The following is a 27,167-nucleotide window of genomic DNA, read 5'->3' as shown; positions in this document are numbered from 1 at the left end:
TCAGAAAAATACTTTTCACAATTTTATTAACTATATTTAATTTACTATAATTATTTCAATGCAAAAAATGTCAATTTACTTAAAAAATCAATTTTAGTGATAAAAATTAATCAAATAAATTTTATATTTTTACAGTGAATTAAAAAAAGTATTATTTACAGTGTTTAATTTTTTTTGTTAATTTTTGAAATATAATAAATTTATTTTAATTTTTATGAATTTTAGGGATTAATTAACTATAGTGATTTATACAAATACTAAAATTTAATTTATATTTTTCCAGAAGTCCACTAACCTCACGGAACCTACCAAAACAAGTCCCATAATTTCTTTATTTATATTTTAATTTGTATATTTATTTTACATAAAATAACCATCCAAACTTAGAAATGTAGAGATGCTTTCTAACTTTGGAAAAATCACAACATCCACACTGTCATGGTGAGTAAACCCCTAAATCCTAAGTCATGATGATTATTATATACCTAATTAAAATTAAAACATTACAAAGTCTATTTAATTAATTAAAAATCAGAGACACACCAAATAATTTTTATTTTTGTTCCACATTAATCTCCTCTATTCATTGAGCAACAAGACATATTTATTTTATTTTTGTGAATTTTCTACACCAAGATATGCATTTTTGAAGTTCTGAAATTAATTTAAATAAAAAAATCATTAATTTTCTATTTATCCTAGTCAACATCGAGTCAACCTCATATGCGTCGAGCTTTCCACGCAGTGCTCTCTGATTCGGAGCCACCGCCTTTATCACTCCATCTCCTTATTTGGCTTGATCCAGAGCGTCCATCCAATAAACACGTGATCCAGCGACTGTGGGTCATCGGCTCTGATTAACCTAACCCTAGAACCGTTCGACTTCTAGACCTAAGATCTCGCTCGATACTCGACCAAATCAAGTGTGGTTTGTTCCTACACTTCATCTACTCGAGACGAACACATCCACATGGTTACAATGCTATGAAATACAAGTTTCTTTGATAATTGGTGAAATTGAGCTCAAAATTAGGGTTAGTGAGCTATACCTTTGCCCAAGAGTTGAGACATCAATTGGGAGCTTCTGGAAGCTTTAATGGAGTTTAGAGAACCTCTTGGATGTGTCACCTTGATCTAGGATGAGGTATGGGTAGGAGTTCGACCAACAGATGATGCGGCCTTGGTCTAGGAGTGGGTTGAAGGACACTTAGGAGTTCGACAAACAGAGGGGGATTTTGATGGGGAACTTCTCCTTAATCTTTGATGAAGCTTAAGGACACTTAAATTTGGAGTTTGATGGTGTTTGGTGGAATGACAGAAAATGCTCTGATTTTGAGGTCAAAAATTAAGCTTGAGCAGTGGGGAGAATGGTATGAAGATGGGTGGAATGGGCTTAGGAGATCTTGGAGGAGCCCTGTAAACAATTTGGCAGAGTTTCCCCAAGGAATTGGATGGTCCCCTTTTTTGGCCGTAGAAGGTGGGGTTTAAATAGAGGAGGAAAGAGAGGCCACCATGGCTGGTCAGTGGGTGCAAAGAGTTGCTTAGGTGGAGGGCTGAGTGGCACAAGTGACCAATTGGAATGAACCAACTCAGGGAGTTCAAATTTGGAGTTTAAGCCTGGGGGTGGCTCTCGATTTTGTTGTTTTTCGGCCCGTAAGCCGGCCGGCCACGCCAGTGCTGGTGGTCAGGTGGCCAGGTGAGCCAATGGGAGGGTTAATAATGATTAACTATGAATGGTTAAGGATTGATGGCAAATATCTTTGGGTTTAGCCAAATATGGGAAGAGATCCCCTAAATCAAGGGACCTTTGGTCCATGACTCATGTAGGGTGTGCTAGGTGGGTCTAGCCTGGTCTCTAGGGCCCAAATGTTGGTTGTGGTGGCTATGGTTTGATCAATTTGGCTAAGTTTGGTTTGGTTACATGCATGAATGCATGACTTGGGTTCAAAATCATGCCATGAGCTTGGATTTGAGTTTGGGTTTGGCTAGACTTTGAATTTGGCTCAATTGATTGATCAGATTGGTCTGGATAATTGTCATGAGGAGTTTGGAAAAGTAATTGAGTGATTTTGAATTGATTTGGAATGTCAATTTGGTGGAATTTGAGCTTTTGGTTAATTTTGGGCATTTGGGTCAGACTTGAGCTTGAATTGAGCTAGGGTTCGGATATGATTCAATTGATGGTTCAATTTGATCTAAAAGATTGTCATGAAGAATTTTAGATATCAATTAGGTGGAAATTTTAGAGTTATGGGGTTTAATTTGGGAGATTTGGGCTTTTGGTCAAAATTGGGATTTTTGGCTCAAGTTGGATTTGGGTCAGCTTTGAGTTCAAATTTGGGTCAAGATTGTTCAAACTGACTTGGGGAAGTTTCATGAAGAGATTGGAGTTCAAATTTGGGGAAATTGATTTGATTATGGAGTTCAATTTGGGGAATTTATGGGTATGGCTAAAATTGGGGATTTTGGATTTAGATTGAAATATGTTTTCAAATTAGGTTTGGATTTAGTTTCAATTGAGATTGGGGATGATGAATTTGAGTTTGGAGTTGAAATTGGGGGAGATTGAAGTCTATTTGATGGAAATTGGGGATGAATTAGGGAATTTGGGCCTTTAAGGGTAATTTGGGGATTTTGGTCAAAATGGGTCAATTTGGTCAAATTGGGCCTAATTGAGTGGTTCAAATTGATTTTGTGGATATTTGGAGCGATTTTGGAGATTTTGGGAATTTTTGGAAATTTTGAGGCATGAAGGACACTTTGGTAATTTGTTGAAATTTGGGGCTAAAGTGGGTCAAAATTAGGAATTTGGTAAAATTGGGATTGATTAAGGACGGTAATCATGATGTCACTCTATTTGAACCATAGGACCAAAGGAAATCCCATTACGGATTCTCCATCTGCTGGTCTTAGCCAACCCTAGCCCAGGACTAATGGTTTAGGGGACCATCCACATGAGTTTCCAATATATTAGGGGATCAAGCTAGGTATGTTTGGGTTGAGATTTAGGTTGTGAGTGCATGTGCAAGTGTGTGTGTGTGACGGACTGACCAAGACCACACCACCCAGGGTTATCCCAAAGACCAAACAGTCATATAGGGACTCCTCTTGAGCTCCCTCATATTGGTCCTACCTATTAAGTGCTAGAGGTTAGAACCAACTTGTGGAACTTCAAGATGAGCAACGAAGAGTTTAGAATTTATATTGGTGAAATTTTCTCAAGCACAGGAGGTGTCTGAGAATAATTCATTCCATATTGATCATTTTTTTATATTGCAGTAATTAGAGCAGCCAACATAGATATTGCATCATAATCATGAATGCTAGCTACTCTTTTTAGGTTTAACCTTTCAGAGGACCATTAAAAATTATTAATAGCTATCTTTTCAATTAAAGAATACGCTTCTTCAAATGGTTTTGACATTAATGATTCACCTGCAGTAACATCAATTATTGATCTAAGAGATCTAACCAGTCCATCATAAAAAGTTTGAAAATTAACCAATCTAACAACGCATGGTATGGACACTTCCTAAGGAGATCTTTAAATCTTTCCCACTCTTCATAAAATAATTTCCCTTCAAACTGGCAAAAAGATGTAATATCATTTCTAAGCTTAGCAGTTTTTTATGGTGGGAAATATTTAGATAAAAATTTTTGTGATCAACGTGTTAACGAGTTTAACCACATATTAGCTTTATCCCTCAGAGAAAAAAGAAAAAGTCTAAGTCTAATGACATCATTCGACACTCCATCATATTTAAATGTATCACACAATTCAAGAAAACTAGCAAGGTGTAAGTTAGGATCTTCAGTCGGTGTTCCCCCAAACTGATTATTTTGTATCATTTGGATAATAGCAGGTTTAAGCTCAAATGAATTGACAACTTTCATAGGATTTTGTATACTCAAATGAATTTCATCTGTTGTAGGATTAACATAATCTCTTAAAGATCTCTGATGATGCTCATTTTCATTTCCAAAATTTTTTGAGTTGCAAGCCATTCTGTTCAAACTATCTCCCTCTTTTTGTTTTTTTCAAATTTTTCTATTTTTCTTTCTAACTCCAAATCGTAAGGTATTAAACTTATTGATCTTAAACTACGCATAAACAAACACAATAAACAATAAAAATAAGCAAACACACTAAAATATAAAATTATTTTAAAAAAAACTACAAATAATTTTTCAGTTCAAATAATCTGTTCTCAATTAAAAACTAATTTACCGTTATTCCCCTGCAACAACGCCAAAAATTTGATGTAGAGGACGGCTAACACTAATAATAAATATGCAGTTCAATCCCAATAAAAATAAATTCAATAAAATAATTTTATCTTTTAAAATTTCTAAGCTGTTAAACCCGTAATAGTAACGCAAGTATATATATCGCTCAACTAATAAAGGGCTCTAATGGAGTCATAAGTATTGATCTCACATGGTGCCAGAAATTCTTATGGATATAACGTCAAATACATTATTCAAACTATAAAACTTAAGTACGTAAATCAAATCTAAAGTAAATTTAATGTGCACTAAATGAAATGTTGTTGAAAGAACTAAGTTAAATAAATTAATTGCTAAACTTCAAAAATAAACTTATACAGACTAAAAAGAGTTTTAAAATGAAGAGTTCATATTTAAGAAAATATCCTTCCCCTTACAATGAGTTTGTAGAATGTGAAGAAATTAAAATCCTTTAAAATACATATGAAATTTTATTGTGACAAATAGGAACAGTCTTATTCTTTGCCCTCTGAGAGTGCATAAAGAACATTGACTAATCTAAAGTTTGGTCCCTAAATCCATGGTTAGGTTGAGAGGAGACTGAATCTCACTCCAGAGCTCTCACTTCTCCCTCGCCCGAGGGCTAACAATCTTGTTTTAGTTTTCAAGCAACTCGACCAAATTGGGGATTTTTATCTGTAGCCTTAAAACTTCTAATTATGCACCCATCAAAGTATATTTTCTTATTTATTTGCACCCAATCTCATGAATTACATTCTTAGCCATGAAATTGAATGTGACTCTTACCTTGTTGTAGAAAGCATAACCCTTTCAGATCATATGTTTCTTAACAAATTGTAACCTTTCAATTGGACAGATCGAAAAGTAAATGAAGATCAGAGTTCAAATCATCACAAATTATTGACATTTAAAACCATATAAAATAAAATCAATTCTTCATAAAATCATATCTCAAAGTAGGGAGAAGGATAAAGAAGACTACTCATAATTCATAAGAAGAATATAACAAAATACGAATTTCATATATAAAAATAAGTTTACCAAATAAAAGAAATAAAAGACACAACTTATCTCACAATCTTTCCTAAGCAAATCCCTAGAAGTTCCATTTAAACACTTTCTCTCTTTACAATCATACTCAATTCTCTCTTAGAAGTGTAATGAAAAAGAAGTCTCTCACCTTCCTTCTCCTCTTATAACCCTAGAAGAAAATCCTTCTCTTCTCTCTCACTCCAAACTCTCTCTCTCTCTCTCTCTCTCTATCTCACGCCCCCTCTTCTCTTCTCTAAACTTTCCTCTTTTAATTAGGGCCCAAAAGGAATCCAAAATTCCCTCAAAATTTTCCACCCAAATTCACACCTTTTTGTACCAAGAGATAAGTCCCCTCATCCAAGAGACATCTTTTCATTAGAAAATCTTTCAAAATGTCTAGATGCATTGAACCACTATATGAGACGTTTGAAATGTTTGGAGCCTTTAAAATCCGCTCAAAAATTGCCACGAACCGACTTACTCCATCTTAATTTGTCTCTGACGCTTCTGACGCCTCTTGCGCCAGCCTAATGAAGTCCGCACTGTTCTCTAGATTCTGGCGCTTCTGGCGCCAATCTAGCGCCGCTTAATGAATTCCAAGTTGTTCCTGAATTCTGGCGCTTCAGACGCCAATTTGGCACCTCTGACGCAACTTCTCTGTAAAATGGCGCATTTGGCGCCAAAATCACAAAATTCTCCGTTTTGATTTTTTTGGCTACTTTTTGCTCAAAATACCTAAAATTGATATAATTGCAAAAAAATTTGAAAATACTCTTATTTAAAGTGCAATATTATCAAAATAAGCATAAAATGTACACATGAAAAAATATTATTTTGGTGCATCATTATGCACAGTAGTGTTGATTTCTCATCTCTAAATGATATTATTGATCGTGTAAAATAGTTGGTCAGATAAAAAAAGAATGATGTATATCGATTAATTTATAGACTTACTATATTGGCTTTAACTTTACCAGTCGTTATTGCTATAATTGAGAGAGCATCTTCTGCAATGAAAAATATCAAAAATTGATTATGCAGTGAATGAGTGATGACTTACTTAATAATTATCTCGTACTGTATATTGAAAAAGATGTATTTGATTTGATTTCGAATGAAGCTGTTATGCAATATTATGAAAATATGCAAAATAAATTAAAATGTTTGTAATATGTTTTAATTTATCATTGACAATGAAAGACAATAGTTTTTTTGAATTGTGCTATATACTTGATTTATTTATATTTTTTTAATATAAGAAATTTGCTCTTCTTAAAAAGGAGGTTGATTTCGCTCTTACTTTTATGAATCTTATTCGAACTGTGTTCAAACTAATTTTTACACGTCAAACTTAAAGAAGTATTTAAGAATAAAAAATGAGAATATTTTGCTTTAGGAAAGAAACACTTAGGCATATTTAATCGAGAAAGAAAATATCAGTTATATTTTTTTAGTTATTATTATTATTGGGCATTTCTGATCATACTTCTTCTCATATATAGAATAAATAATAATTTATTAAAATTAGTGTAAATCCCCTTCAAAATAAATAACCCTAAACACTAAAATTCCTATTACCGGGCTTGGCCCATCTAATTCCGAGCCTACCCCGCCCCACCTGGGCAACATGGAAGCAGTCAATCTGGCCATATCCCAAAGCGGGCTGAGAACAAGATGCATCTTGCAAATCTACGCTCTTGCTCTTCCCTTTCTATCCTGCAACTTGCCGGATTCACCACAGATCAGCTCGCTTCTGCTGCGAATCTGGCTAACCCGTGTCTATCTTCGACCCCTCCTCTCGCTATCCCGGGCACACAGCTGCAGTAACCTCCCTCGAAACCGTGTCGAAAGCAGCACCCGTCGGCGCACTACGCTGCTGTCTGCTACCTCCCGTCGGAGCCTTATCCCCTGTCCGCGCACTTGTACCGGTCACCTGACGCTGTTCAAGCCCCCATCGTCGCCCTAACAGCCGTCTCCGGGTTCCTATTCGCGCTCTGAGCACCATCTTCCAGCCTCCCGTTTTACATATCTTCTTGATCTCAGGTTTTTTCTTTTGCTCTTTTGAAAGTTCTGTCAGTGAATTTTCGTTGTTATGGCAGTGATAAAATTTTCTCTTTAATACCAATGAGATTTGAATTTTTTTATGGTTGGCGGTGAGATGATTTTTGCAATGATAAATTTCTCTCCGAAACCGAAACCGAAACCCTCACCTACATCCTCACCCTCTCCTGGTTTCGCCCAAACTTCACATCTCCGCCCAAACCCTCGGTTATCTCCCTACCCGTCCCGGTTTAGCTCCAAACCATCGCCTTCGTGAACAAACCTCCACGATACAGTTGCCATTAGAGCTACCTGGGAAGGCAACGGCGGGATCACGGCGTACATAGACCACCCAAACTCCCATCTTTCTCATCCTTCCGCTCCGCTCCTTCCGGAGACCATTGAGGAAGGTAAGCCATTTCGCACAATTCTTCCTCTTCGCTCGTCCCGGATTTACTAAATCCGCCTAGTCACGGGATTTACTCAATCCTGGATTTACGGCGAATCAGCGTCATTTTAGGATTTACCAAATCTCAGGATTTATGGAGATGCATTTTGCCGTTTGCAGGATTTAGCTTAAGTCCTGCATAAATTTTGCTTAAAACCGGCTACCAAACAGCCCCTGAACATTAGAGTTCATGTTTTAATTAACTTTTTGTTAGATTAGATGTGTAAAGTTGGCGTAGCAATTACAAGACAGTGAAAAATGATCGTCTTATTTGGACGAGTTTTGTGGTGACATAGAGTTGGGTAGAAATCAAATAGTTCATAAAAAAAATGTTTATAACCATAAAATTTTATATAGCATGCCGGGAGTTGATTATAGTACCACATGTTAGCCAACCATCATACTTTGTTCTTTGTACCAAATTCAAAAGAAGAAAGAAAAATCCCTGTATTTACTTCACTGCCGAACGAAAAACTATGAGTTTTTTGGATACACTTGCATTTATTTTGCTTTTGAAAATGCATGTATTCTTATTACTTCCAACCAAACAATCCTCAAATAACTTCAATGATTTGGTAGTGATTTTTGTCTTGTTGGACATTGGTCATCATTTCTTTCATTCTAAGGTTTGAATGAAAATTTTGCTAACATTTGCTGAATTTCGTTATTTGCATGTAGAGCAACACAATGAGTTTCCACCATGCTAAAGGAGGGATTTTTGATGGGCTGCCTATTCCTGCTGACAAGGCTGTAAGAATTACTGTTTAATGTTGTCCTATTTTCTCTTTTCTTTGATTTTAACGCTGCATTGATGATATTTTTTTGTTGCCATTCTTTGTTTAATAATATCATATTTGGTTGGAAATAGGACCTTGGAACTTCATTGAATTGAATTCAGTGAATAAATCGTAATTGGGATTCCTAATTAAGATTGCCGAAGGTTTCTTTTAAGTTGATATCATGAATATTGGTTTGCCGCTAGAAAAATAGTGTTAATGATTTCTACCCGTCACGAGCATTTTCTAAGAAGTTTTGAACAATAGTTGCTATGATATATTTGGAATTTAGTCCTAAATGATTGTTTTCCTAAATGAGCAAATGATAATGCACTGCTGTTTAGGTTTCCATATAAGCGATGTTAACATTTATATAGCTTTTTAAATTGTTATTTCTCAATTCCAAAGGTTCTTATTCTGTTTTTGTTTTTTTTTAATGTATTTTATCATATATTGCTTAGGTTTTGGTTGCTGAGGCCTCAAAATTGAATTTATGACGAATTTCCATGTGAACTTTTTTTTATTTAAAATTTCTTATGCTAACTGAAGCCACTTATTCATCAAAAGTAGGTTTTATCTTGATTGTTTACTACAAAATTCTTGTGATATTTTTGAACTGAAGCCGCTTATTTCATTCTTGCAATATCGATTGTATTTTTCTTTCAGTCTTGCTTGGATCCATATTTTCATTTAACTGATTCTTCCCCTTTCTAGTATATTCATATTGTTTAGCACTCTGTACGCCTGATGTAGGCGTCTGTTCCCGTGGGATCACATGATGCATGACCTGAGATTACTTGGTCCAGGCAAACAAAGGGCCAACCACCCATTAGATTGCATAGGATTGTTGCCCCTTGATAAGAGTGGGGCTCCAACAGTATCTCAATTCGAGGTGGTGATTATCTTTAACTTCCCTTTCCTTTGCTTCCCTCCACTGCTGATGTCGCTGTACCTGCTGCAGCCACCCATAAACCACTCTTATTGTCTTTTTTTCTTTTATCCCGCCTTTTCGGTCCAATTGCAACCCCTTTCTACCATTCCTTCCTTGCTGCCAGCCACCCAACATCCTTTTTCTTGTCACCTTGCCGTGGCCCCAGCCTTAAGAACCAACTCTTGCCCATTACCTACTGTTTCGACCGCACCACATCCACCTCCCTTGCCGCCTACATGTTGTTCTAGCCATCAGAACAACCCTTTGCCATTGCCCACACCTTTGGATACAACCTTCATTGCATTTATGTCGTGTCTGTTACTATTTCTTTTTTTGTATTTTCCTACTTTTAAATTCAACTATAATATTTAATTTTCTCATTTTTCTTGGTTAACTCCAACATCATTTGGTATCAAAGTTAACATAACCCTAGTTACATCCTAGAGTTATCTAAACCACCATATCTAACCCAAAGTTTTTCTTTCCGACCCGACATCACATCCATACACCTACCTACGCAAATCCAAACACTAATCATGCCGCCGAGAAGATAAATGTCAGACGTCAATCGGGTGTTTACCATGGAAGAGATATGAGGATAACTCCGCTGAGTGTTACGACTCGATGAAATTGAGGACAAGACTAGGAAGAGGTCATTGTCAGCCTTGATAGTGAGATCCAAGGAGGAGAGCGAGAGAAACATCTGAATTTTTTTTGTAGGGATAATTTCAATGAAGAGAAGAATCAACTTCGATGCTTCTAGATGCATTATTAGAGGAGGGTGAAAGAGAAAGTATTTGTTGGAGGATATAGAGAACTTAGGAGTTGGATACCAGATTTTGAGATAGAATGAATCCAGATTAATTCGTTAAGTGGTTGCTGATCGTTGAGGAATCTTTGAATAGAAAAGGTATGAGTGACAGAAGAGTGAAGTTCACTACCATCAATCTGAAAAAAGCTACTAGTTGTGGTGGGAGAATCTGCGGAGGGAGAAATGAAGAAAAGGATGGGAGAAGATCACTACATGGCAGATGAAGAAGGCGATGCAGCGATAATACATACCCCCACTATTGCTAGCATAATTTCTTGAAGCTGAAGCTCCACCACCTGTAGTAGAGTAGAGGGAACTATAAGTAGAAGAGTACATAGTGGAATTTATGCAGCTTAAGCTGAAGTATGAGCTAACAAATACAAAAAAGCACACGACAACTAGGTATTTGGGGGGCCTGAAGCCTTCAATCAAAAATGCGGTCCAACTACAACCTTATTAAATATTGAGTGATGTTTAGACTTTGTAACTGAAGGTGGAGTGACAACAGAAGCATGGAAGACACTCACCGCCTTTCAGATATCCACCCACACCTTAAGACATCATTAAGAGCACGCATAAGGAAGTTGAGAAGACTGGCCAAGAAATTGACAGGCTGCCCAAAGTGAGATAAGATATGAGAAGAGTAACACTCCCAACATAGTTACAACTAGGAAATGCTTTAGTTGCCACTGATATGGACACATCATTTCTAGTTGTTCGATATGCAAATTTGTTTCCGTCATCGAATAGGATGCAGTGGAGGAAGTGATCGACGAGGAAGCAACTAAAGAACAGTGTAAGGAATACTAGCTTCTAGCAGATGAGGGCGAGGTGCTTGTCGTTTGATTTGCGCTTCAAACTGAGGTTATGAAGGAGCAGCAGTGGCTTCGCCACAAAAAAAAAAAAATTATACCTGGTTCACAGTGAAGGGAAATGCATGCAGCCTCATAATCGATGGAAGTTGCAGTAAATATGTGGCGTCCACACAGATGACGGACAAGTTGAGCCTTATGACCCTGAGGCATTTCCAGCAGTATTCCTTGAGGTGATTGAAGAAGATGAATATGGTCAGCATTGACAATAGCTTCCTTGTGGAGTTTTTTATTGGAAATTAGCTTCAGGGTTAGGTGTGGTGTGAAGTGGTGTCTATGGACTCCTGTCACATCTTGTTGGGGAGGCCATAACAGTTTGATATCTAAACTCAACACGATGGATTTAAGAATTCTAATTCATTTACCAAGGATGGAAAACACATAAATCTCCTATCTTTTGTAGAATTCGAGGTTACATGTGCTCTTGCTAACGGAGAAGCCCATTGAGGTCGAGTTTGATGATGATCAAGTATAGCAAGGCTGATGAGCTGATTTCAGACATGGGGTAACCACTATAGAGAAAGTTCTAGGATATTTTTACTGACAACTGGCTGCCAGAGCTGCCACCATTAGAGGGAGCAGTCTGTCCTCACGTCAGTTAGGGTTGAACCCACCTTGGACTGCTTTTGGAAGACCCTATAGAGCATATTAGGCACAAAGTCTTAGTTTAGTTCAGCAGTGTACCGTTGGATGGTTGGATCGATATGGATGACTATTTGCAAGTGGGAAAACATCTCAGGTGTTTTGGGGAATAATGCAACCGTCCGTGGGATCCGTGTGTCTATATCGATGCAGTCGAAGACTCTCTAAACCCGGCGGGCTGCAACTGCTCCTCTACCTTCAACGTGCCTAAATTGACTCCATTACTATGAGGAAACATGAGCTTTGATGGCTGAGGTTGAAGTTTCACCAAACTTGGGAGATTGAAACGGGCATTTGTTTCCCGCGGGATCGCTTGATGCACGGTCCGGGACCGCTTGGTCTAGGCAAACCAAGGGCTTACTAGCCCACCTGATTGAATAAGATTGCCGTCGACTAGATAGGGGCCACTTCTTAGCCACTCTAGTATTATATATGTTGTTTCTTCGTGTTTTAGGGCGGTTTTTGGTGAGTTTTCTGTTGGGGCAGCCATCGTTGTCTCTTCCTCCCTTTTAGGGCTGTATTTAAGGGCGAGTGGTGCTCCAATTGTATCTCGTTTCGAAGTGGTGGTTATTCTAGACTTCCCTTTCCTCCGTTGTCACCGTACCTATTGCAGCCGCCCGGAAACAGCCCTCCTTGGCTATTTTTCTGCAGTCCCGCCTTTCCAATCCGGCTGCAACCCCTATCCATTGTTCCTTCCTCACAACCAGCCACCCAACCTCCTCTTCCGAGTCACCTTGCCACAGCCCCAGTCTTCAGGACTAACTCCCTGCCCATTTCTTGTTGTTCCAGCCACCTCATAGCCACCTCCCTTGCTGCCTACCTGCTGTTCCAGCCATCAGAACAGCCATTGACTTCTGTTCCAGCTGGCCGTGGCCATATGCTTTGCCACCTCCTCGCCATTCCGGTTTCTAGAACTGCCACTTCTGCCGCCTTGACTTTTGTCCAGCTGTCCAGAGCCAACTACTCTTCTAGCGCAGCCTTCCTCCCCTCCTGTTGCCCTACTCCCACAGACAGCTTCCAACATCCCACCATCAACAACCACAATCACCTAACATGCCCCTTCGACCTGCCGAACCATCCACCACATCTTTGGGATTCAACCTTAGTTGCATTTATGCCATGTCTGTGCTATTTTTATTTCCGCATGAGTTTTTTTATTTCCTTAATTTTGAATTCTGTAATAATATTTGATATTCCTGTTGTTGGTTATTTTCGGTATCAATGTGTGGATTTAAAAGCAAATTCTTTTTAGGTTAGGGACTGTAATTCTTGTTCTTGTAGTTTTTAAAATATGATATTATTTTACCTTTAATTGCATTTCCCGATGCTGTAGCTTAAATTGGGAGATCAAAGAATGATGCTTGCATTTTTATATTTGTAGTAGTCACATTTCAACATCCTTAAACTTGTATCATCTCCACTGGAAGTTTAATATGTTAATTTTATACATTGTTTGGAAAGTATTTGATCGAATCAACTTCATTTTGATCATTATTTTTTCTGTCTTTTAAAGTAATGTTTTCTTTGCAGTACTTAAGAGAAGGACTCTCAAGAATAGATGAAAGTTGGGCCGCTGCACGCTTTGACTCATTGCCTCATGTGGTCCATATCTTGACATCAAGGGACCGTGAGGGTGAAGTCCAGTTCTTGAAGGAACAAAGTGACCTTATTGAAGATGTTGTGGATGAAGTTGTTCACGCTTATCATCATGGCTTCAATAAAGCGATTCAGAATTACTCCCAAGTTAGTCTTTTTTACCTGTCATTAACTCTTTTCCATTTTATGCTCCATTTCCTTTGTGAGTATGCGTTCCTCTTCTTCACTCTAGCATATTTTTTGACTTGTTTTCAATCACAATATGTAGATCTTGCGGCTATTTAGTGAATCTGCTGAAAGTATTACCTTATTAAAAGCTGACATGGCAGAAGCGAAGAAACGTCTTAGCTCTCGCAATAAGCAACTGCGTCAAATGTGGTATCGGTCTCTTACGCTTCGCCACATGTTATCTCTGCTGGATCAAATTGACGGTGTAGCAAAGGTTTGTGGTATCGTCCAACTTATTTTTGCATGCATGCATGCATTTTTTTTCTATGGTGAATATTTTTCAAGTTCCTTACTGCTCTTTCATGCAACATGGAAATTACATTCGAGTTTTCGAGTATTGTTATTGTTCAATCCTATTCTCTACTTTCTGTTCCTGTTTCTTCTAGTTTTAATTTTTCGTGGACATTTGGGTTGAGGGTGTTTACTAGCAACTTTGACTGTCATGACATTCGAGTAATCAAACCCTAGTTACACAATATGTGGGAAGAATGATTTTATGTTGCTTTATTTTGAAAGCTTTTGTGGCCTAACTTCCTAAAATGCATGGCTGGTTTTGCCTTAAAGAAATAGAAAAGTTAATAAAGAAAACCCTAGCATGGTTATAATTGACATAATTTCACATATCCCATGTAATTTATTTGTTCCAATCATGATATTCATATCAATTTATGTTTATAGCATATGCAGTGCTTTAAACTGGTTAGGGTCCCATGTTTATGAAAATTCATATTTTAGCCTATTTATAGTAAAATGCAATATGTAAAATTATTTCATCTTGTGAAACCCAAAAAGCATATAACTTGATATTCATGAACACTGATAAGATAGACATCATGGCAGGTTCCTTCTCGAATTGAGAAGCTTATTGCAGAAAAGCAACTATATGCAGCTGTTCAATTGCATGTTCAGTCATCATTGATGCTTGAGAGGGAAGGTCTTCAAGTGGTTGGTATTATTAGTCATTACTTGGGATCTTTGTTTATTCGCACTCAAGTTTATTTAAGTTCCTTTTTTGTAACACTTCAATGCTGCTTTGCTTTTATTAAATTGGACAACACAATTTTTTATTCATAGGAGAAACTTGTGATGGAAAGCACTATACTGCATATGCACCTCCTTGGTTTCTTGACTATGGTCTGCACGTTTGAGATGTAATTATTCAGTTTCTATGGGAGCACTAAGGACTTGTTTCATATAAAGCCCGTCTTAAAAATCAATTTTGATATCGTTATTAAACTTACATATAGGATTTAAAATATAATGTCCAATTTCATAGAGTTCTAATACTTGAATGATTTATGTTGCTGCTATGATCTAATTGCTAAAAGCTTTAGTTGGTATTCCAAACTCTTTTGTTAACTTAATGAAAAGCTGTTCTTGCATTGCTATATGATACTTCATGATATTGTACCAATTAATTCTTTTGAGTTCTTAAGGTGGTTTGCATTTTTATTAACCAGTTTTTCTGGTATAAACAAAAATTGTTTTAAAAAATGGCATTTACAGTTTGTTCACCTAGGATTAGTTTAGAACAGCCTTTTAATTGCTTTTGTGGTAGGAAAGAAAAAAAAAAGTGCCTATTTAGATGGAAAAACATTAAAACTTTTTTCTTCTCAAAATTTTCCTTGGAAAATTTTTTTTTGGGAAGACAGTAGAAGTTTTGATTGAGAAATTAGATTTGAAAAAAATTGACAGAAAAAAATATAAAAAAATAAAATAAAGTCTTAGCATGAACAAATTCTTCATTTTCTTTATTTTCTTAGATACCGTTTGTTTGCATTATTTGCTAAATAATGTCTACTCTCTAGATTTTTATTTGTTAAATACTGTAGACTATTTTATTTTAAGTATGTATATTGATACTTTTGAAATATCTTGTTCTAAAATTGATTTCTCCAAACCTGTGTTGTTCTCAACTTCAAATTGTAATGAAGGCAGCATCATTATTAAGGGGTAGCCTCCTCTATGAAGACAGTATGAGACTCTATGAATTCCTTATTGCGCATAATACCCCATTTTCTACATCTTGCTACTGAAATGATGATAATAGAGATACTATCTTTTCTACAAGTAGTCGATCCTTCATATTGTGGTGGCTGCTAACTGTTGCCCAGAAAATATGCATTTCAATATCCGTCCCTGATCTTGATTTTCTTTATTTTTTTTAGATTTGCTTAAGAACTACTAATGATTGGTCCTTCTATATTTACGTTGCCTTTCTTGGAATCAGTAATCTAGACGACACTCATATTAATATAATTTCTTAGGTTGGTGCTCTTCATGATGTTCGGTCAGAATTAACCAAGTTACGCGGTGTACTTTTCTATAAAGTTCTGGAAGATTTACACAGTCATCTTTACAACAAGGGTGAATACAGGTACCTGCGTTTAATGATCTTACTAACTTCTTACTTACGTATATACGATAATTTCTTAGATTGGTGCAATGTGCATTTGTACTGTTTTTTATCCTGCTTTTCACATGGAATATTATGGTTTTCCAACATCAGTTTGTGCATGATTTTGTATAACTTTACCCTACTTTTCATGTTCTGTTAATGTTTTTATTGATTTAGCTTATTATACTGTAGGCATTATTTTGGTCAGAACCATTCATTTGATCTCTGATTAGAAGTTTCTGAATCTATATTTACTGTTGTTTTTGTAAAACTGTTTGTTTTCTTCAGCTCAGCTGGTTTAAACATGCCAGATAAGGATGATGAAGTGCCAAGTACGACTGCTGTTGCATTTTCAGTGAGCAATTCACATCCAATTTCAAAGAGAACCAGATCTATAAAGGCTGATTATCCCTTAAGCGGCTCAGGGTTTGTTGATGGATCTTTTAGATCCATTTCTATTGATGGGGGGTAGGCTTTGAAACACCATGGTTTAAATACTTGAGTGATGAATGCATGTTTTTTAGTATATTATTTTATACCTCAACTGAGTTGCGCTTGTGATCTTTGTATCCAAGTCAAAACTTAGTTTTTCACTAAATTTTATTAATTAGTCTTTCTATATAATATTGAAATCCTGATTTTTATTATGCTGTTATTAGCAATGACTTAATTTGAAACATTATTCTTCAACATAAACCTAACGATTATCCTATAACAACATGTATTAAATAAGTTAGCAAGTCACATGACATTAAACCGAGATCATACCTTCAGATGCACATTATTTATTTCATGTCCAGATTGACTGTTCCATGCAAACGCGAGGTGTAAAAATGTTGATGCAAATGGGTCACTTCATTGCTCAAGGTTAAAGCTTTTCTAGCTCAGCTATGCTTAAACATGACCCGACACTTAAAATATTATTCAAGTTTATTCATTTATTATTTGATTGGGCAGAGTCTAGCATTTATTGAACCAAACTAATCGTGGCTCGATTTGAGCTTGAATAAATGATTAATTAGATAACATCACTCCCTAGCTTAAATTTATTCATAGTTTTTTTTATTTTTCATATGGCTTGACCTAATCTTGTCGCTATTAATTTTTATTTTTAAATGCAAGATTTAACTAAAAAGATTTAACTAAATAGTCTCTGTACAATGAAAATGAGACACCTTATCAGTTCTCTTATCGTACATGTGCTTCTACTAACATCTTCTATTATAGATGAAGCAAACAAGCACTAAACAGTAATTAGTTGATTCTTTAAAAAAGTTTTTAGCCAAATGTCAAAAGGTTATTCCATCAAGCTCATATCCGGCTACTTCTTGAGCCACTAAATAGCATTTTTTTCAACATAAACAATCAAGCTAGCCTACTATGGCTTTTGTTTTATAATTATCAAGCTTCATAAGCTGTATTCCATTTGCACATATAGTTTATTAAATAAGCATTACTTAGCTATAACCAATAAATTGTTGAGCTACCATCAAATGCATTAGTTAATTTACACTCTTGGTCATGATGCCAGTGAATTTCCCAACTCATGCATGTAACTTTGTTTCTTAAATTTGTTAGCATATTATTCAATATATTATCCAATGTCGGCAGATTATACAATGCGTATAAAATTTTAAATGGCGGGCGTTATATACATGGGTTGTTGATTTATTTTGTTTGTATATATAATTAATATAAAAATTTGACATAGTTAGGTGTGCCATTCAAACTGATTAAAAGTTTGATCATTTAGTCTAAAGCGAAAACCAATAAAGCTGATTTTGTTCTAACAAGAAAGAAATAGTTGGGAATGGAAGTTCTAAAATTTTTATGGATATTTAGTTTAATATCAAGAGATGAAAATAATAAGTGGTTTATGCTTAATGATGGCTGGATGTCATATATTTTTTTTGAGTGACTTGTGAAAATTGTAGTCATTGTCCTTAATTTAAATCCTAAGTTGCAATCTTTATTAAATTTCTATCAATTTGTGTATCTTCTTTCATCTAAAATATGTTATTAGGCATCAAACCAAATGCAAAATCAAATAAGTTAATGTTTCATCCTGCAGTAGACTTAAAAAAATTAGTTGTCTTGAGAGCACGGAGATAAAAAAAATGAGAAGTAAATTGAGTAGAAAAAATTATCAATTTTCTTTTGATGGGATAAGATATTATCTGCCTGTAGTTATGTTTATTCATTTATTGAAATGTGATAGCTGTCAGATGTTGCTGTTTATGATCTTATATAAGCTTTACCTTTTCTTATTTTAAGACTTTATCTCTGCTGATGATGCTATTTCCAGTTCCTCTGTTGATGGTCATGATGATGAGAGTAGTTTTGATGTTACTGATGGAGGTACTTCTGATGGGCATCTGAAGGATACTCGAAGCATTTCTCTTCAAATTCCATCATGGCTTTCAGCTGCAACTCCGGATGAGTTTATTGTTAAGTCTACTGATTATTTAATAGATCATATTTTGAAAACGAAGTTATTCTTAATTAACTCTACTTTTCTTATGGTCTTATGTTTGTAGGAATCAGTGAGAAAAAATGATGCTTCCCTTAGTGTTAAGTATTTACAAACATTAGTTGAATGTCTTTACATGCTTGGCAAAGTTGCTGCGGCAGGTGCAATAATATGGTAGGGAGCATCCACCTTATTTCAATAATGTAATTTTCCTTTCAGTCGTAATAACATGCCCGGTTCCTTTGTATTTACATGAATCTACCTTTTGGCTTTTATAAGATTTTTTTTCATTTAACTTTCTGTAATTTATGGGTTTACGAGAGTACTAAGTTTTGACATATTTTAATAGCGCTTTTATAACAAGTTAGAAACAATACACATTGTTCCTGCCTTATTTGCTATTTTATTGATCATTTAATGCAAAGAGCACCGCTATTTTCATCTGCAGTCTTATGTTAATTGTTGGAGGAAGGATCAATTTGAATATTTTTTTAAGATGATTTTTTTTTGAATTATCATTTGTCATTTTGGTTGCTTCAGTGATGAGAAACAAACACGGTGATGATGTTGTCAGCGTGTAGTGACAAGGTTTCTTTCTGTGAAATATTGCATTTTGCATTAATAAAAGGAAAAGCGTACAAAATGCCCAGGCAACAAAAACTGAGCCAACTGCTAGTCAAAAGAAAAAAAACATCCTCTCTCAAAACAGACCAAAAAAGGGAGGATACTCAAAATCAACCGACAAAAAGGATTCTAAAAGTGTAAAAAAAGCAAACTTGTCAACTGTATTCGGCTCTTCCAAGTTCTTTCCTTCATACTTTGTTGGCTGAGTTGGATGACATTCACTTTGTCTCCTTTGATGATTACAGCTTTCATCTCGTAGATCCATCACTCCAACCAATTTCTGATATCCAAAATGGCCTCCAGCTCATTTCTGGAGGAATCCCAATGCATCACTTTACACCCACCAGCAACCACGAGATGTCCCTGTTCCTGCCGAACCGCAAAGCCAATGCCTGCTTCACAATTTTGGAGGAGAGTACCATCCGCATTTATTTTAATCTAAAGTGCTCCATTGCTCCAGCTTTGGATGGCTAAACGTTTTAGTGAGAGCCTCCAGAACCAAAGCGGCCAAAATAGTTGGGGCCCCAAAGGGACGGCCATGCTTCCTTGCATTTCTGCTTCACCAACTCAAGTATACAGCTGTACAATAGATTGGACCCACAATAATCATGGTATTTGACAAGGTAGCTAAAATGTCAGTGGCTTGCTCAATTGAGTCGATTTCAGGTATAGGAAACCCCCATTTCCTCAGCACTTTCAAAATTTCCTTTTAACACTTACACCAGGACACAATATGGTTAATATCTTCATCATCATTGCATCCCCATGGGCACAAAACCAGCCAAGAATTAGGGACAGCATCATGAAGGATCCACCGCCGGAATAGACAATCCCTAGGATTAAGATGCAATTTTTCCAGCCATAAGGTGCCCGCGGGTTCATTACCGAACAATATGGTGCATACAATTTTGTTAGTAGTATTGTCGGATAGCAAGGGGAAGACTGCAGCTTTGTCACTCTGACCGCTGCTCAATGGCTGTACTCTTTTAACAAGAGCTATCAGCTCCAACCCTAAGTACCTCATTTGGACATCACACCATTGTCCATCTAGAATTAGATCCGCAACACAAACATCTCCCTCGCAATTGATATTTATGAACGTTGGGAATCTTATAACGGGGAGATCTATTATCCAAATTTGCCTCAAAATATTGACCATACCTCCGTTTCCAATTTTTCATCTAATACTGTTCCCAAGGCTCTTGCCTCCATTAACCAAAATGTGCCAAGCTGCAGACCCAGCTCTCCCCTGCACCGGCCTTTTTTTCTGGGACGAATTTATGTACAATTTATGATTATCAACTGCTGGTGGTTTAAGGTGTTTTGTTTTGTTGCATACAGCTTTTCAATATCAAAATACTTGGACTTGGTTTTTTGAAATGCTGAATGAATATTGAAAAAATTGCTTCCAAAATATTTTTAGCTTTGCATTTATGTGCTCCATTGCTGGTTTAGTAATTCCAAGGCAATGCAATACGAAAGATTTATTCAGTTCTTATTATCCTGTTATTATTCTTCAAATTCTTATCCCACTTCAGATTCTTTCGCTTAGTGTTCCAAGTATTTGTAGCAGTAGAATGAGTAACATTTCTAGTTAATTTTTACTACGTGATTCTTTGTTTACACTTTTGCTGATTAGGTTTGGGACAGCCAAGAATTACTCAGTTGGAGCACTTAGGAGGAGGAGGTTATTGTATAAGGATAGGCATTTCCAGTGTTATAAGTCTCGAAAGGATTGTCGGATAGGAGTACCATTGAGCATTATTACTTGTCCGCTTCTGATGCTAGAGACATACTATTATCTCATTAGATGCTTGGGGCACTGAAATAAAGGATGTAATATGATGGGAGGATAAGATATTTGTGCACTAAAAATAAGAACATGGCGTGTGATTCCTAGGAGAAGTGTGTTTTTGTAACTTATCTGGTTATTGATAGATCAAACTTGTAGATGCTGTGGCTATGGAAATCAAATAATTAATAAATTATGATTTTCATTAGTGTTGTTTTAGGTCTACACGATTTCTACTGTGATGAGTTGTGTGTATTTGTTAGTTCATTGTTTGGGTTCTGATTAGCTGGGATTTTTTTTTCTCTTGAAATTTTATGCGTCATGCTAAGCTTTTAGTTTTTGTTAAGAGTTTAGTTTTTGTTAAGAGTTTAGTTTATGCCTAAGCTTTACATTTTACAAAAAAAAAAAAAAAAAAAAATGTACAATTTGCTATTTAGAAAGAAATTTAGTTATTATTTTATTTATTTAGAAATTCAGTTCCTAAAAAAGAAATTGTCATAATTTTTTTAATCGGCTAAATATATTAACTAGATAATGATATGAATACATTAAATGTATTTAAAAAGGAGGGTGCTTGAGCGAAAAGAAAAGTAAAACCAGGCAAAAGAAAGCTGTAGTCATTTGGTTTGTCTAGCTTAATGTCTAGTAAAGCTAGGAAAGTGACCATAAGTTTTTTATGATTTTATCCATTTGAGAGTCAACACTCTAATTGCTGTAATCTGAATTAGAACTTCATCATTTTGTTCGCCAAAGGAATAAAGTTGAGTCCTTTTAAGAACTTAGAATTATGATGGATAATTTCAATATTAAATGAAGTGATCAAAACCAAGGGGTTAGGAGAAGCAGGAACAACAACTACTTTTTCTTGAGCAGGAGCTAAACCCATATCCAGGTTTTGAGAATTGATTTGAACTATTAAAAAAGGCGAGCTTCCACCGATGGATTCTTATGTGTAATGTTATGCAGCTTAAATACATGATTTCTAAGCTGGGGATGAGCCTTAAACATTTAGAGAATTTATGTCCAAAAATCTAGCAAGCGGAACAATATGATGACATTTTAAAATCCCACCTGCTAACATTTGGATAATGGCGATTCAATCCATATCTTATGAAAAAAGTGCCTCTAGTTATAAAGGGCCTATCAAAAAGCTGTTACGACATGCACATGTAAATGTTGATTGGTTGAAGTAGTGCAAAATGCAGATGAACTCAGAGAAAAAAAATCCGACTAGAGTGACGAGGCTCCACGTCACGACATGACTCGGAGCTTGAAATTATCCAAAGCTGAAACAGATGGTCTGGCGGTGGGGATTAAATTTTCTATTTAACAAATGAAATAGTTGCCAATCAGATTTAATTAAAACAATATATTTAAATTTACCTCGTTACTGGTTTTCTGCTTCTTCTATAAACATTATCTATTATATCGCTTATTTTTTAATCGCTTAATTAATTTGAAAAATTAGTTTAAAATAATAATAAGCTAAACAACCCAGTGAATACTCATTTTCCTAAACTACAACAATGCAAAAAATAAAAAAGCAAAATGTTTGTCACTTACAATTTTAATAAATCAATATTAACATATGAGATGCTATCAATGAATATTACTCTATCAATAGCTTACTACTATAATTCTATATTTGTACAATCGTCACAAGAACACCGTTTATAAATTGTAGCACTTAATGCACTTTAAAATCAATATCTTTTTCCATATACGTGCACGAGTACCTCAGTGTTCCCGTACTAGTACTATAAACATGTAACTCTATTATAATCAATCACACACATATAAACATATAATAATAGTATTTCATTCTTATTTGCATAATAGTTAATATTTTGGTACAAGATTCAATATCTACGATAATCTAAACAAAATTGAGAATAAAATTCATTAGAACTATAATTCATGAGTTTGCAGTACTGTAATAGTAACTGTAAATGTATTTGGCCGAAGAGAAACAAAATATTAATATAACAAAAAAATATGAGTACTCACCTCGATGTGAATTAATCTGTTGTTTGCGTTGCCTTGACATTGACGTTTCTAAAATGGAATGCCTCAAATAAATATGGTATTCACATTAAAATTTAATTTTTTTGACTGTATTATTACAAATATAATAATTTAATTTATTTTAATTAGCTAAAATTTATGTTATTTTACTTTATATAATTTTGCTTAAATTTTCTATTTATATTTATATACATACATATATTTATATACATACATATATACATATATACATACATATATTTATATACATACACACATATATAGTCAAGCTCCATATATATATATATATATATTACTATTAATTTTATTATTAAATTAATTAACTTTAATTTTATAAAAGCTTACCTCGACAAGCCCTAATCCACGCGGCACCGATCTTCTACCCATGAGAGCTTCTTCTCTTCTCGCGAGGGCTAAATCACACGCACGAGATTTCCTCCCCAACATCTTGCTTTTCTGCTTCTTCTACCGCGGCTCGACATCGACGTCAGCGCGACCTCTTCCCTGTGTGCAATGCTTGGCTTTGCTTCTTATTGTTTCTCCTTTGCACCGAACCCCTCAAAGCTCGATGCTGATACCTTCTCAGGCCTCCTCGTCACCAACTAGGACATCTTCCACATCGTTCGACTCCCAGTTAAGTGGTTTCTTTCGCGTCAATTAATACGTGAAAATATTTCTTGACCCTTATCGAGTCAACTTCCCTCTTTTCATCTTCTTGACTATTCGATTCTTTTACCTTCTTTGACTGCCCGACTCTTCACTTCCTCTTCTTCAATTTTCTCGTTTCCCTTATTTTCACTGATGTTCGACTCTTCAATTCTTCTTCCGGGTAAATGAAACAGAATCCTATAATCTTCCTCACTTATAAAAATTTCTTGATCAAAATATATAAAGAGAACTCAAGTCATTTTTTTTTTTAAATAGGTTGACATGATTTATCTATAAATTTTCTATCAGACTACATTTTTCTTTAATTTTGAGGGTATCACTATTCTAAAATAGATATATTTATTAGTTTGTGTTAATTATACATTTTAAATTTTTATGAAAATTTTCTTACAATTATTCTATTGACAAATTTATCAAGATTACTTTAGTTAGTTTAAACCTTGTCTCTAATATCAATTTTTTCACGATTCAACTCGGGGCTTGAAATTAACCAAGGCAGGAACATACGGTCGGACGGTGAGAATTAAATATTTCTTAACTATTAACAAATGAAAGAGACACTGATCAAATTAAACTAAAGTGGTTAATTTAAATTTACATCGTTACTGATTTTCCGTATCTTCTATAAATATTATCCTTTTTGTCTCTCATCTTTCAATCACTTAATTAATTTGACAAGCTAGTTTAAATTAATAATGAGCTAAACAAGCTAGTGAATATTAATATTCTTAAACTACAACAATACAAAGAGAAAAAAATAATATATATGTTAGTTAATTTTTAATGAATCAATATTAATATTTGAGATGTTATCAATGGATCTTACTATATCAATCACATGCCAATATCTTTCTATATCTATGCAACTGTCATAGAGGCGCCGTCTATAAATTGTAACACTTTAGCACTTTAATATCAATAGTATTTTTCATATTTGTGCACGATTACCTTAGTCTTCTCTCACTATTACTATAAAGATGCGACTTTATCATAGTTAATTATACACTTACAAGAATACAATAATAATATTTAATTCTCATTTCCATATTCAATATTCTTGTACAAGATCTAATATCTAGAATATTCTAAACAAAGCTGAGTACGCATGTCATTCTTGCAATATAAACAAAATTCAGTAGAACCATAAGTCATGGGTATGCAGTACTATAATAGTACAATAAATATTTTTTTGTCGTGGAGAAACAAAATATTAATATAACAAAAGAATATGAGTACTCACATCGATGTCGATTAATATGCTAATTGATTTACCTTGACGCCGACTCTTCTAAAATGAAACACCTAAAATAAATTAAGATTTAATTTTATTGATTATGTTATTACAAATTTAATAATTTAAATTATTTTAATTTGCTAAAAAATTTCCATTGTTGTACTTTATCTAATCCCACTTAAATTTTCTATTATATATATATATAAACAAATATTTTTTATTCCAACGAATGTCGTCGTCTCGCCGCTCTGCTTGGTTCCGCCTCATGGCGGCGGCCATCTTTCGAATATGTTTCCGCAACGTTACCACGATACTTTTGCTCTTAAGGTTGAAATCGGGTTTCTCAAAAAAACATCCCGTAAAAACTACAAACCTGCAATCTTTCTCACAGAGGCCGAGATCTCAACCCTAGTTGCGCCCTGCCGACTGTTCTTAGTAGGTAAGTTTCTTTATGGAAACCCTAAACTTGAGCTAATTCGAAAGGATTTTGAGCAAATGAAGCTGAAAGGGGTTGGGAGATTGGTAAATTGGATGATCGGCACATTCTCATCCAATTATCAAATGATGAAGACTACGCCCATTTGTTTGCGAGAATGCTCCTTCGAATAGACAACCAGGTGATGAAGGTTTTAAAATGGACTGTGGATTTTGACCTTCGTACTGAACTTTCTACCATTCCTGTTTGGTTGCGCTTGCCAGGTTTGAAGGTTCATCTTTACGATCAAGAGCTCCTCTTTGCTTTAGCGATGGTATACGGTAAACCTTTCAAAACTGATTCAAAACTGTCAAAACTGATACGCCTACATTGAATCTGACTCGGCCTTTTGAAGTTAGAATTTTGATAGAACGAGATATTACTTTACCTTTTTCGGGAGAGATATGGATTGTCACACAGCATCAGAGATTTTGGTAGCACACAGAACTTGAACAGATACCTCTTTATTGCACTCACTGCCGTATGTTTGGACACTCTCTTTTTCAATGTTATCATTTGCATCCGAATCTAAAACCTCAAAGTAAAAATGCTACTGGATCTGCCCCACATCATGCCTGTCCCTCTTTCGCTCCCGAGTGCATTCCACGAGTGCATTCCACAGAATTCCACAGACTATTGAAACACTGGTTGACACGATGCCACCTCTCCCTCCCACTACCAGAGACAATACTGTTTCTGTTCTTCCGACTGATGTATTGGCAGATGGTTCACTTACAGTCTCTATCACTGTTGAAAATAATACTGCAGGATCCTTACCTCTAAAGGATATCCTTACCTTACCTCTAAAGGATACAGTCTCTATCACTGCCTGCCCCACTGTTTCTGTTCTTCCGACTGATTTATTGCACTCAGGATAGTATCACAGCTCTACATCCTCAGGAAGCATCAGGTGCTGAGGAGACATGTTTACCATCTCTTCAGAATGAGAATGTTGTCACTGATAGTAAGGAGCTAGGAGCTCATCCTCTTCTACATACTCCTACATGCCCAACAATCTGTTGACCACACCGATCAGATGAGTCAGTCTTTGGATGAGGAATGACAAATATACACATCTAGGAAGAAAAAGAAGAATGGAGGCACACCCCAGCTTGGGAACTTAATGAATGATATTTTAATAACTTCAGACACGACACTCAACAATAACAATTTGTTAGCTGACTCTGTTTTTAGAACCAGAGGCAGGGGCAAGACCAAGCTGGCTCGTCCTTAGCAACTTGTTTTCTGCGAGTTTTGAATTTTAGAGTTTTATCTTTTTTAGGATGTTAGTGTCTGTGTATCGTATGGGTAGGGCGCCTTTATTGGGTCCTCTCATACAACCTTTATCTACCTTTTCAATTTCAATAAAATTTGCCCTTGGGCGTTTCAATATATATATCATATATATACATAGATAATATGGCGCTCGTGCTCACGCTTTGCTAGTGTTTTGCCATGGTGATCCCTGGTTATTACTCCACTGCTTCTCTTCGGTCTAACTCTCTCAACGTTGTCGCTGCTGTCACACGTCGACTTCGTGTCTGCTTTTGCGTCTCTGCTCGTGCGTTAGCTGCGTCGTCCTCGGGCTCGAGCTGATCGCAGGGGATTAGCCGCTCTTGCTCCCTGTTTCAGTTTCATTTCTGCTCGTGCGTCTCTGCTCGCATGACAGTTTCGTTTCTGCTCTTACGTTGGGCTGCGACGGCTGTGTCGTCCTCGGTCTCAAGCTGATAGCAGGGGCTTCGCCGCTCTTTCCTCTTTTCTCTGAGATCGCAGGGGCTTTCGCTCATGCTCCCAGTTTCAGGTTTTCACTCTCTGCTCTGCTACGCTGCACCTCTATGGCTTTCGCCCAGACTTAT

At 35.8% G+C, this 27,167-nt stretch overlaps 1 protein-coding gene across 1 annotated transcript in view; it reads left to right on the top strand.

The window, feature by feature from the left end:
* The first annotated feature begins 6,917 nt into the window (after window positions 1-6,917).
* The window catches only part of LOC110021239 (exocyst complex component SEC8), a 92,176-nt gene continuing 71,926 nt past the window's right edge, over window positions 6,918-27,167 (top strand). The window contains exons 1-9 of the mRNA XM_020719655.1: window positions 6,918-7,323; window positions 8,447-8,518; window positions 13,331-13,543; window positions 13,665-13,838; window positions 14,465-14,569; window positions 15,892-16,001; window positions 16,311-16,490; window positions 18,328-18,469; window positions 18,560-18,666. Of these exons, the coding sequence (XP_020575314.1) occupies window positions 8,456-8,518; window positions 13,331-13,543; window positions 13,665-13,838; window positions 14,465-14,569; window positions 15,892-16,001; window positions 16,311-16,490; window positions 18,328-18,469; window positions 18,560-18,666 (1,094 nt within the window). The 5' untranslated portion in view covers window positions 6,918-7,323; window positions 8,447-8,455. The remainder of the gene's footprint in view (window positions 7,324-8,446; window positions 8,519-13,330; window positions 13,544-13,664; window positions 13,839-14,464; window positions 14,570-15,891; window positions 16,002-16,310; window positions 16,491-18,327; window positions 18,470-18,559; window positions 18,667-27,167) is intronic.

The sequence above is a fragment of the Phalaenopsis equestris genome, unplaced genomic scaffold (genome assembly GCF_001263595.1).
Source record: "Phalaenopsis equestris unplaced genomic scaffold, ASM126359v1 Scaffold000125, whole genome shotgun sequence".
Taxonomy (NCBI): Eukaryota; Viridiplantae; Streptophyta; class Magnoliopsida; order Asparagales; family Orchidaceae; genus Phalaenopsis; species Phalaenopsis equestris.
This window is presented reverse-complemented; position numbering and strand designations above follow the sequence as displayed.